Source organism: Epargyreus clarus, unplaced genomic scaffold, assembly GCF_041222505.1.
Source record: "Epargyreus clarus isolate Ecla_fem2 unplaced genomic scaffold, WU_Ecla_fem_2.2 ptg000008l, whole genome shotgun sequence".
NCBI classification, from domain to species: Eukaryota; Metazoa; Arthropoda; class Insecta; order Lepidoptera; family Hesperiidae; genus Epargyreus; species Epargyreus clarus.
Window position 1 is genome coordinate 13,202,393 of NW_027332216.1, and position 11,141 is coordinate 13,213,533.

General features: G+C 33.9%; 3 protein-coding genes across 3 annotated transcripts; 2 read left to right on the forward strand and 1 right to left on the reverse strand.

Moving 5' to 3' along the window:
- Positions 1 to 103: 103 nt before the first annotated feature.
- Positions 104 to 3,978, reverse strand: peng (Pumilio and CPL domain-containing protein penguin). Its single transcript, XM_073076110.1, has 8 exons — positions 3,301 to 3,978; positions 2,647 to 3,052; positions 2,226 to 2,353; positions 1,662 to 1,827; positions 1,332 to 1,508; positions 988 to 1,219; positions 603 to 805; positions 104 to 297 (listed from the first exon to the last, which is right to left on the reverse strand). Exons 1-8 carry the CDS (start codon positions 3,741 to 3,743, stop codon positions 130 to 132), a joined length of 1,923 nt encoding a protein of 640 aa, XP_072932211.1. The 5' UTR covers positions 3,744 to 3,978; the 3' UTR covers positions 104 to 129.
- A 190-nt stretch (positions 3,979 to 4,168) lies between these two features.
- Positions 4,169 to 7,314, forward strand: LOC140744499 (DNA excision repair protein ERCC-6). Its single transcript, XM_073076113.1, has one exon. It carries the CDS (start codon positions 4,289 to 4,291, stop codon positions 7,271 to 7,273), a length of 2,985 nt encoding a protein of 994 aa, XP_072932214.1. The 5' UTR covers positions 4,169 to 4,288; the 3' UTR covers positions 7,274 to 7,314.
- A 673-nt stretch (positions 7,315 to 7,987) lies between these two features.
- Positions 7,988 to 11,121, forward strand: lic (dual specificity mitogen-activated protein kinase kinase lic). The gene is made up of 3 exons (XM_073076115.1): positions 7,988 to 8,338; positions 9,229 to 9,394; positions 9,960 to 11,121. The coding sequence occupies exons 1-3, from the start codon at positions 8,271 to 8,273 to the stop codon at positions 10,734 to 10,736; spliced, it is 1,011 nt and encodes a 336-aa protein (XP_072932216.1). The 5' UTR covers positions 7,988 to 8,270; the 3' UTR covers positions 10,737 to 11,121.
- The last annotated feature ends 20 nt before the right edge of the window (positions 11,122 to 11,141 follow it).

Genomic DNA, 11,141 nt, shown 5'->3' on the forward strand with positions numbered 1-11,141 from the left:
TTAATTATGTATGTATTTGTGTCAATCATGTCCATGGCAGAATCTTTATATAGATGACAAAGTTAAAGGAGCTTTTTAGTAGTTAGATAATAAAACAAGAAACTCAAATAATGAGGGTTTATTTCTTAATTAGAGTTTGCCATGTAATAACTTAGCACCCTTCGATGTCTGTTGTTTAAGAAAGCTTTTATGATTTTTTACTATTTTCAGAAGTTTAGCTGCTATGTCTTCTTTATTGCTTTCAATTACTTTTAATAAGAAGAAGCATCCTCTATTTGTGGCAAGCCACAATTTGATCTGTAAAATAAAAGTACATAAGTTAAAACTTATAATCTGCATAACACTGCTGGTCTGCTCTGAATATAGAAGTGAATCGTGTTGCCATAGAAAATTGCATGACTACACCTATTCACAACAACTTCAGAGGGGACTATACCTATTACATTTCTTTGTGTAACATTTTTACACAAAAAAAAAGTACTATTTTATTTATTTATCTGATGTTTATGAAACAAACACTATGTGAATTAATGTTCATTATTTTTCTTTTGCTTTTTCATTTAAATAATATCTATAAGGTAAAATTCTATATATCAACTTACAGTTCCCTCATCTAACACCTCACTTAATGCTCGACCAAGTGTGTTACCATCAGCTGCATTCTCATCTAAGTTTGCCAGTTTGTTCAAACACATATGTAGCCCCGCGTCCTCTACCGCCAGGACTTCCTTCTCGCCTTGCTTCACCACCCAGTCAGCACGACAAATCGATTTTGCTATAGCATCTAGCATAGCCTTCGAGGAATCTGAAATTTACAACATAAAGGACAAGACATATGAGTTAAATAAAAACTTTCAAAGTCCAAAATTTAACAGTAATTTTTTACAATGCAGATTTACATTCTATTCAACAATAAAATGTCATGTTTGAAAAAAGCTGATATACAATACAATCTTGCACACATATCACCTGTTAAAAAAATCTTACCTATAGACAACACAGCCACAGTTAAGAGCATTGTAGTCTTGTTACTGAGCCAGAAGTCCGGATCTTCTTCAATGTCTTTCTTTACAGCTGGGAAGATTGCTTCCCGCAGTTCAGATACACGCAATTCTGCGTCCTTTTTGGACGTGCCACTTTTGAAACCCTCCTCCAGAAACTTTACGAAACTTGGATGAAACGCCGCTGGGTCCTTGGGCTTCACTAGCCAGTGTAAAACCTGTTAATAAAATGTTTAGAAACTGTATTAAATTGTAGGTTTTAATAATTAGGTTGCCATTTGGGGTCATTAATCCATTTTCATTCTTCAATCGAAATGAGAAATTACTTACCATTTTGCCCCAATGATCATTAGCAATATCCTTCAAGTTGTTAGCAATGGTTGTCACAATTGCTTTTTTAACAAGCACAGTGTCATCCACAGAATCAAATATTGCTAGGAGTAGACGATAGCCTGTTTTATGTTTGCAAAGAGGTACCACATGCTCTTTCACCACTTTTAGTATGGTCTGAAAAGAAAATTAAAAATCAAAATAAAATCTAATCTTATTTTTACATATAGGCATGATATTGTTTAATGCTAAAGGGAAACATCATGAGGAAACCTACACGCCTGAGAGATCATTAATTAAAAATACTTCTCAAATATATAATAATCTCACTTTTTTGTCCTTATTGGTGCCCTGCCAGACACATATGCTGGCTGCATTGACGCCCGGCAATGAGTTACTGAGAGGCACGATCAATGGACTTAATGTTGCAATCAACTCTGTCCTGTCTTCAGCACTGCACTCCCGTATGTAGTCATAGAGAACTGAATGTAGTAGTCTGAAAGAAGATGTTATAATGTAAGTGGTAGTTTCCAATCCTAATCTATAAATATATGAAAAATGGGTAAAGAGTACTTAATTTAAAGGAGTCAATTTATAGACATCTGGAACTAACTTAAGTAGAAATGCAATAGATATTGAATGCATTTCAATAATATTGGAAAATAATATTCATCCAAAATTAGATATTCAATGATATTGAACTCAACATGAGGTCTTGAACTCAACACATTGCAGTTCCTGAGTACTAATACTGTAGTCTAGGCATTCCGTTTGTAATGTTTGTGTAGCTATATACTGTTCAACTGTGAAGCTACTACCATATTGTTTCATGGATTTCCTCCCCAATTATTCAATTACATATTGCACAATAAAAATGCTACAAAAATATCTCACTCGCTATCATGTAAGTTTTTGTCCAGAATCCGCTGTACATTTGCTTTACATGCTTGTAAGATAGCAACTTTCATTTCAGGGCTTTCTTTGTATGTATCGCTTAATGTTGTTACTGTATTATCTTTAGTCTGAAATGTAAAGAGATATACATAAGCAAAACAATTTTATACACATTATAAATGAATTGGGTCACTGTCACTGTTTGACTAAATATGTTATACACATAGTAAACTGCTATTTTTGTTATCAAGCTTATTGGAAGCACATTGTAACTACAATATGCAGGGCATAGCATAGTAAAAGTATGTATTAGTTATAAATGATACGTAAAATATCAGCAAGCATACATACAAAGAAAATACAAGAATACATACAAATGTATTATACATGGATATCTTGTATGTATTTATTGAATTCTTACATTTTTATATATGTCACCATAAAATTCCTGTTGCATATGCAACTTCTCCTTTTTTGTAGCAAACTCGCCATAGGCATAATCGAGGACTGGAGCACTTATAGAATGTGAGGCTAGGGACACAATGTGGCCAAATAGCTTCTTTATAACTTCATGACGGATGAAATCTGTGCCATACTTCAGTATGCGCTTGACAGCATGATGAGCATACTTGGACTGCATCATCTGAACCATGATGTCTAACAATTCTTCTGATATTTCATTCTTGATGTCCTCTGAACCGTTCTTCAAAAGGACTTGTATGACTCTGCTCAAGTCATGAGTTAGTGCTATTGATTTGTACTGCCCCTTTAGTAAACAGTGTAATTCTTTACAGGCATTTGATCTGAATTCTGGTTTAACAACCTTTCTGTAAAATAAAACAAACAACTAAGTACCATAAATGACTAACAAGTAAAAAAGTTTTTAATAATCTTTTAAAAACCTCAATATTACCATTATTACATTGCCACATTAGGTAAAAATTAGTTTAAGTGTCAGAAGTAGACATCCAATTTTAATATAAGTTGGAAGTAATTGATAACAGTCACAAATAATATCCCATTACAACTAAACTGATAGGGAATTCTAAAGCATGATCATATTTTCATGACTTACCTTTGTATTTGAGCAGAGAGTAACTTAGCTTTATGTGATATTTCGAACACTTCAGCTGTCGCCTTAGCTTTACGCCTCATTATTCTTAACGTTTTCTTCTCCTTTTTCATCTCCGACCACTTTGGTTTTTCACCATTTTCTTGCTTAGATTTATCTTTTGAAAACTGAGGCTTGCCCTTCACACTTCCCTTGTTGAACCGTGCTGCACCTGGTTTACCTCCCACGGGTCCTTTCTTGAAGGTTTTAGTCTTTTCTCCATCTTTTTTCAAGTTTTTAGAACTTTTCGCATCGTGCTTTTTAAATTCCTTTTTTTCCTTGAACGTAACGGGTTTCTTCTGTTCATCATTTTCCTTACCTTTATCAGTATTATCAAACTGCACTTTCTTCTTCTTTTTGGGCGACCCGAAGTCTTCTTTATCGTTTTTTCTTTTTGTTTTCAACATTTTTTAACGTTGGTCTGTTTTGGTGCTTTTGAGGTTATACAGATGTATGCACTATTGGTGGTTGAATTCTTAACAAAGGGAAGTATTGATAGTTATGTGTTATTTTATATAGGTTTATGAATTTCATAAAAACGAAATATACCACAAAGTTAACTACAAATAAAGTAATTCACACGTGCTAAAACAACTTCATGAACTTGATTCTGGCTATTGGCAGTTGACAGTGACACTTGACAAATTGACGTTACACTTTTTTGTATTCCTTTACGGCTTAGGATCATCGATGATTGATTGCAAATAAATAAATACACGTAAAAATATCCTTCACCTGCAAAAATGTTATAAAAATGGTTTAATTTCCAGTATGTTTGAAAATATACAACTAATAACAATACATGTCGTAACATGTCAGTGCCAAACCAAACATGAAACGCGTTGTTCGCTTTCCTGTCAATGTCATTTTGTTCTGTTCTGTACAGTAAATTGAATTTAGAATGTTCAAATTAATGTTATTGTAAATATTTGAACCATAACTACTTTAAAAAATGGTTGATATAAATAAATATCTTGAAACCCAACTCGCATTAGCTAAACAAAAGAATGTCGAAAAAGATTGCAACAAAAAGAACACAGTGTCGCAAAAAAGTATAACTGCAGCGGACCGAATAACGAAGAAACAAGACAAACATTTTATGAAAAGTACTACAAACGAATCTTCTGACGCTTGCCTGAGCCAACCTAGTGTATCTGCACCAAAGGAGCCTGATTCTGATGAGGAATATTTACCATCCTCTGATGAAGAAGATAGACTTCCTATTGCAACGACTTCATCTTCTCGTGTGAAACATAATTTAAAAAAGATTATAGACGATGGGGATTCTAAACTCTATAACGAACGTGTCACAAGTTGGCGGAATAGTTTAACGGCGGCAACTTTAAAAAAGTTCGATGAAAACTATTACTCTGCTGATATACATTATGTTTTAGACGAAAATGGAAATCCTGATGAGAGCCACGAACTACAGAATGGTCTCCAGGTACCTAATTATATCTGGAAACAATTATACAAGTACCAGAGGACTGGGGTAAAGTGGTTATGGGAGCTACACCAAGTACAATCTGGTGGGATCGTGGGTGATGAAATGGGATTGGGAAAAACTGTTCAAATCATTGCATTTCTAGCTGGGCTTCTTAAAGTTGACAGTGGCTCCTGGGGTGGTCTGGGACCATCTATTATTGTGGCACCAGCGACAGTCATTTATCAATGGGTATCACATTTCCATTACTGGTGCCCTCCATTGCGTGTGGCAGTGCTGCACCATTCAGGATCACACAGTGGAAATCACAACAAACTAATAAGAGATATTCATGCTGCTCATGGAATTTTGTTAATTTCATATGCTGGTATTGTAAAGTATACAAAGGATCTGGTGTCAAAGAAATGGCACTACATCATTCTTGATGAGGGACACAAAATACGAAATCCTGAAACACAGGTCAGTAAAGTTGTCAAAAAGTTTCAAACACCTCACAAGCTCCTGATTACTGGGTCACCTATGCAGAACAGCCTGCAAGAGCTCTGGTCATTATTTGATTTTATAAGACCAGGTCTTCTTGGCACTTACAATGCATTTATGGATCATTTTGCAGTACCAATCACTCAAGGAGGATATGCAAATGCTACAGAGATTCAGGAAGCTACGGCGCTTGAAATAGCTAAGGCTCTCAAGAACATGATAACTCCATACATGCTTAGGAGAACAAAAGCTGAAGTTCAAGAACACATAAAGCTTCCAGAAAAAAATGAGCAAGTTCTTTTCTGTGCATTAACTAAAGAACAAAGAGATTTGTATATGGGATATCTTACAAGTGGTATAGTTCGCAACATCCTGGATAAGGATAATAAGTATGAGGGTCCGTTGAGGGCTAGAGTTTTAGTGGCATTATCAACACTGAGAAAAATTTGTAACCACCCTGATTTGTACCTATATGAAGCTCAAGAGGAATGTGAAGAAATTAATAGTGAAAATTTTGGTCATTGGAAGAGATCTGGAAAAATGTCTGTAGTACACTCACTTCTAAAACTCTGGCACAAACAAGGTCATAGAACATTAGTTTTTTCACAATCTAGAGCAATGATTTGTATATTGGAGCAACACTTACAAAATTGTGAATATAAGTATTTAAAAATGGATTCTTCTGTAACAGTAAGCCAACGACAAAATTTAATAAAAACATTTAATGAAAACCAGGATTATTTGGTCTTTCTCTCTACAACCAGGGTTGGTGGTCTTGGTGTTAACTTGACAGGTGCAGATAGGGTGATCATTTACGATCCCGATTGGAACCCTGCTACAGATAACCAAGCCAAAGAAAGAGCATGGAGGATAGGTCAGAAAAGAAATGTCACTGTGTATCGACTTCTTTCAGCTGGTACAATTGAAGAAAAAATATATCAGAGGCAAATCTTTAAAAACTTTTTAAGCAATAAAATTTTAATAGATCCAAATCAAAAGAATGTTCTTACAACAAGTACTCTACAAGGTTTATTTACTCTTGATGAACTGAATTGTAATGGAGATACTGAAACCGCATCCCTTTTTAAACATACTAAAGTTAATTTAAATAATAAGAAAAAAGATGATAAAATTCTATTAAGTGGTAGTGTTTCATTTTCTAAAAAAAAGTTAGAGGCAATGAGAAGAAGGGCCAAAGAAATCAGTAAGAAGATATCAAAAGATAACAATGCTGATAACAAAATAGAAGAGCCTGAAGAAGACCCGCGTGAGAAATATAAGAAAAGAAGGGAGATAATTCTTAACCCTCCTGCACCATCTGAGGATCCAGAAATAAACTTATTAGATGATAAGGTAACTAATGTTCCATTTGAAGATGTGCTCTCTGAAATAGATATAATAAACAAGCATGTTAAGAAGGATTATGAAGAAAATTTAATACGAGAGGTATTAAATAGTCAAAACAAAGAAACTGAAGAAGGGGAACTAATAGATGATGCTGCAGAACTTGATGTTAATGATGAAAATGAATTGAAATCAAATATGGAAGATCAACCTGCAAATAAGGAAATAAAAGAGATGGTACAAGATGATCACAAAAATGAAGATATAAAAGTGGAATTTATTAATAAGAATGTGGAAACAGATTGTTTAAATTTTAAATTAACACCAAATGAAGAGGTCATTCAGCGGGAGCAGGAAAAAATATCTATGGTAGACGTTATGGGATCACTCCGAAAAAGAAAACATTCCCCATGTCCACAATCAGAATTTGAAAATCTATTAGCTGTAAAAAAGGTAAAAAATAAAAAACATAAAAAAGAGAAGGAAAAGAAACTCAGTGACGATGATTATGTTTTAAGTAAACTTTTTGCAAAGGCGACAGTGAAGAATGCACTCCAACATGATGTAGTGGTTGGTTTAGCAGAGAAAGAGAGAAAATATCGAATGAAAGAAGAAGCTACAAGGAATGCTAAGAAAGCTGTTAGAGCTGTTAAGTTTTCTACTAAATAATGTTTAATTATAAGAGAAAGGTAATAAAACATGAAGATGTTGATTATTGTATTTGTTAAAGAAACGGTTTATGCTGGTTAAAGAGTATTCGTTTTATATTATTATATATCTGTAATAAATATTATAATATAACATGTTTCCAAAACTATCAAATATTTCAAGTTATTGACAAACCCTAATGTTTTTTGGTTATCCCGTCCTTTTCTCATTTTTTTATTCATAATCAAATTAAAAAAAATAGATAAAGCCTCTTGACCGAAAACAGAAATACACCAATTCACAGCACACTCAAGTAGCTTGAATCACAATTTTAATCACATTGCCGAATAACGATTGATCACAATAGGGACTCATTCTAATTACGTGAATAAAATGCTATATTATATGTTTATTTCTTATAAATTATCGATAAATTAGTTAAAATAGTTAATAAATAAAAATAATAACCTGCAAGTTTAAACGTTTCCCGCGCATTCTTCTATATATTTTTAATACACTATTTCCACGAGTACACAGCTTCTGGCTTTTTTCGGAATCTATGATTATCATCACATGATAATATATGTTATTATGGTGATTAATTGTTTTTTTTTATAAAATATCGCATAATATAATATATATTTTTTATATTATGAAATAAATCTCATGTTCTTACATGTATAGTCCGCGCTTGTTTGCTTTAATTTCATTCTGGTAACACAACACGCATTACTGGAGAGTGGAGGACAGCAACATTAGCCTTAAAGTGTCATCTTTGAGTGCTGTAAATTTTTTTGGACAAATTAGGAAATATTTTGAGATAAATGTGATCGAAATTGAAATATTCCTTTACATCCGAACGAACATCTTAACTGTTTAGTTAACAATTTTGGTTACGATATGAGAATTATTAAAAAATAACTACTGCCCGTCCAGAGTGTGAAGGACTCGCTCGGAGGTCGCGGGCATACGCTTAAAAATACATTGCTGTCGTGCCCTTATCATAGCATCCTAAAAAATGTCTGGCCGGAGAAAACCGCCGCGACCAGGCCTCAGCATCAAGTTAAATGAGGAACCCGTTGCCGTGTGAGTACATGCAGTGGACGCAAGTTGATGTATAAAACTAACAATTTAAAGCTAATAATGCTATAAACACTTTTTATTACTATCCGTTTATACCACACGGGATCATTTTAAATTGATATATCTATTCAGATGTTATTGAAGATCCATAGACATATTTCGGTACAAATACTTTTTATAATATGTTTATAGGTATATGATATATGGGTATAATTATATGTATATGTAAATATAGCTATTAACCTTTTTTTTTTAAGTAGAGCAGATAAATATTTTTACTCTCGTGAGTACAATTAAATGTAGTGTTAGTAAATATTCATAGGCGATGTTAGAGCTATTATCCATATTCCTCCTTGTACTAACCACTTTTTATTTGAAAGTTCTACATAAAGTTTGAAACCACATAATAGTTCACAGGTCATAGTGTTCATCTGTGAATCAATTATAGCTTGCAAAAAAAATCCTGTGTGAAAATTGATGAATTTTGTTGATTGCTTCATGTTAGTTTTATAGTATTTTATATTGGAGGAAAAATAGGGGAAATCAAAAATTTAGGGAAGTTCAACAGAAACCTTTTAATAAAACTTGTATTGACTTTTAAACTCTTATTTATGTACAAAAATGCCCTAGTGTCATTTCTGGTGAACTATATTTTAAAACCATTTTTCTTATGAATTGATTATGAGGAATAGAATACTCACACATAACCAAAATTTTAATGATGTCAAAGGGCATTATACATTTTTGTATCTGTCCTGGCATACCTTGAAGGTGCAATGTACATTCTAGAAGTCTATGTAATAAAATATTACGTAGAATTCTAGAGGCCAGTGATAAAACAGTGGTGTAATCACATAAGAGTGCACATAATTAACACAAAATTTCATTCTCAGGACTCCACCAAGAAATTTGGATAAACAGACAACTATAACAGTGGATGATAAGACTTTCACAGTGCACGCGGATGATCTCGTGAAGATCTGTGACCTTGGCCGTGGTGCTTATGGCATTGTGGAGAAGATGCACCACAAGCCCAGCAACACTATTATGGCTGTGAAGGTGAGATTTTTAATGAAATTAAAGATGGACTGGTATGCTCTCCACATCTGATAAATGGTCATTACAATAGTGACCTTGAACATTTGTAATCAACCCATAAACATCATTAAGAAGCAGGTTGTTTGATTCTAGGTGTGATGGTAGTACCACCACCTATCTTATATATACCATAAGAGCAGCATTGTTAAGTGCTTTTGTTTTCTGGTTTTAAGGGAAATGTATGGAAGATATACTTATCTGAGGCATTCTAATTTAGTCATTAGAGATAGCTTTGTATCTGTGGCTGAACTCAGGTAGAACTGTTATCATATACTGGGTTGATTACAGATGCCTATTGGCAGCCATAGCCACTTAATATATGGTGGACATTGCAAAAAAAAAAATAAACATACAGGTTAACTAAACTACTTGTTATGTTAAGTAACTTACGTCCCATTTTTATAGGCATTAAGTCTTCCCTTATTACCCTTAGTTTAAGGTGTTTCAAAAATTAAATAAATAAATTTGTTCAAATGAATTTCCTGAAATTTATTCAGTATAGTAATGATTGGTGGTTTTGTTCCAGAGAATCACAGCATCATTCAACAGCCAGTCTCTTGAGCTGAAGCGTCTGTTGATGGACCTGGACGTGTCCATGAGAGCCAGTGCCTGTCCTTACACCGTGCATTTCTATGGTGCCATGTTCCGAGAGGGAGATGTCTGGATCTGCATGGAAGTCATGGATATGAGCCTTGACAAATTCTATACTAAAGTCTATAAAAACAATAAGACTATCACTGAGAATATTCTCGGCAAAATTGCATTCTCAGTAGTGAGCGCCCTGCACTACCTGTACTCGAAGTTGAGAGTAATACACAGGGACGTTAAACCATCAAATATATTGATTAACAGAAAAGGAGAGGTGAAAATGTGTGACTTTGGCATCTCAGGATATCTTGTAGATTCAGTCGCAAAGACTATTGATGCAGGTTGTAAACCGTATATGGCTCCAGAAAGAATTGATCCAACTGGAAATCCAGGTCAATACGATATTCGAAGTGATGTGTGGTCGCTAGGAATATCGATGATCGAACTTGCGACCGGTAAATTCCCGTATAACACTTGGTGCACGCCTTTTGAGCAACTCAAACAGGTAGTGAAGGATGATCCACCACGGCTTCCCAGTGGACAGTTCTCATCTGATTTCGAAGATATCATTACACAGTGTCTGAAGAAAGACTACAAGCAGAGACCCAATTACGATGCACTGCTCGCACATAAGTTTTGTCAAGAACATAGTGAAAAGGAGACTGATGTGGCTTCCTTCGTTCAAGAAATATTAGATCTACCTGATGACTCCTAGTAAAAGGGAAATGTTTATTTTACGTACCTATAAGTACAAGTGTTTAGCGACTAACAAAAATTTAGTTTAAAAATGGAGAGATAGTAATAATTGAAAATTGTTATTAACACATTAATTTATAGTAGAGCCGAGGATTACTTGATGTGCAATCATGTTAATACGTTGGGGTGGCTTTAAAACGGCGATGAGTTTCGAAACGATTGGAAAGTGATGGGATATTGTTTATTATAAGACTTAACATTATGTCAATTGCTAACCTTATTATGTGGCCTCGGATAGAACTGGTCTTATGAAAATTATGTACAACAATGACTGCTATGCTAGCATAGCAATATACTATATATACATCACACGTTAATTAGTCTAATAAACTATTTGTTTAAAATGTGTTCTTTTATTTTACAA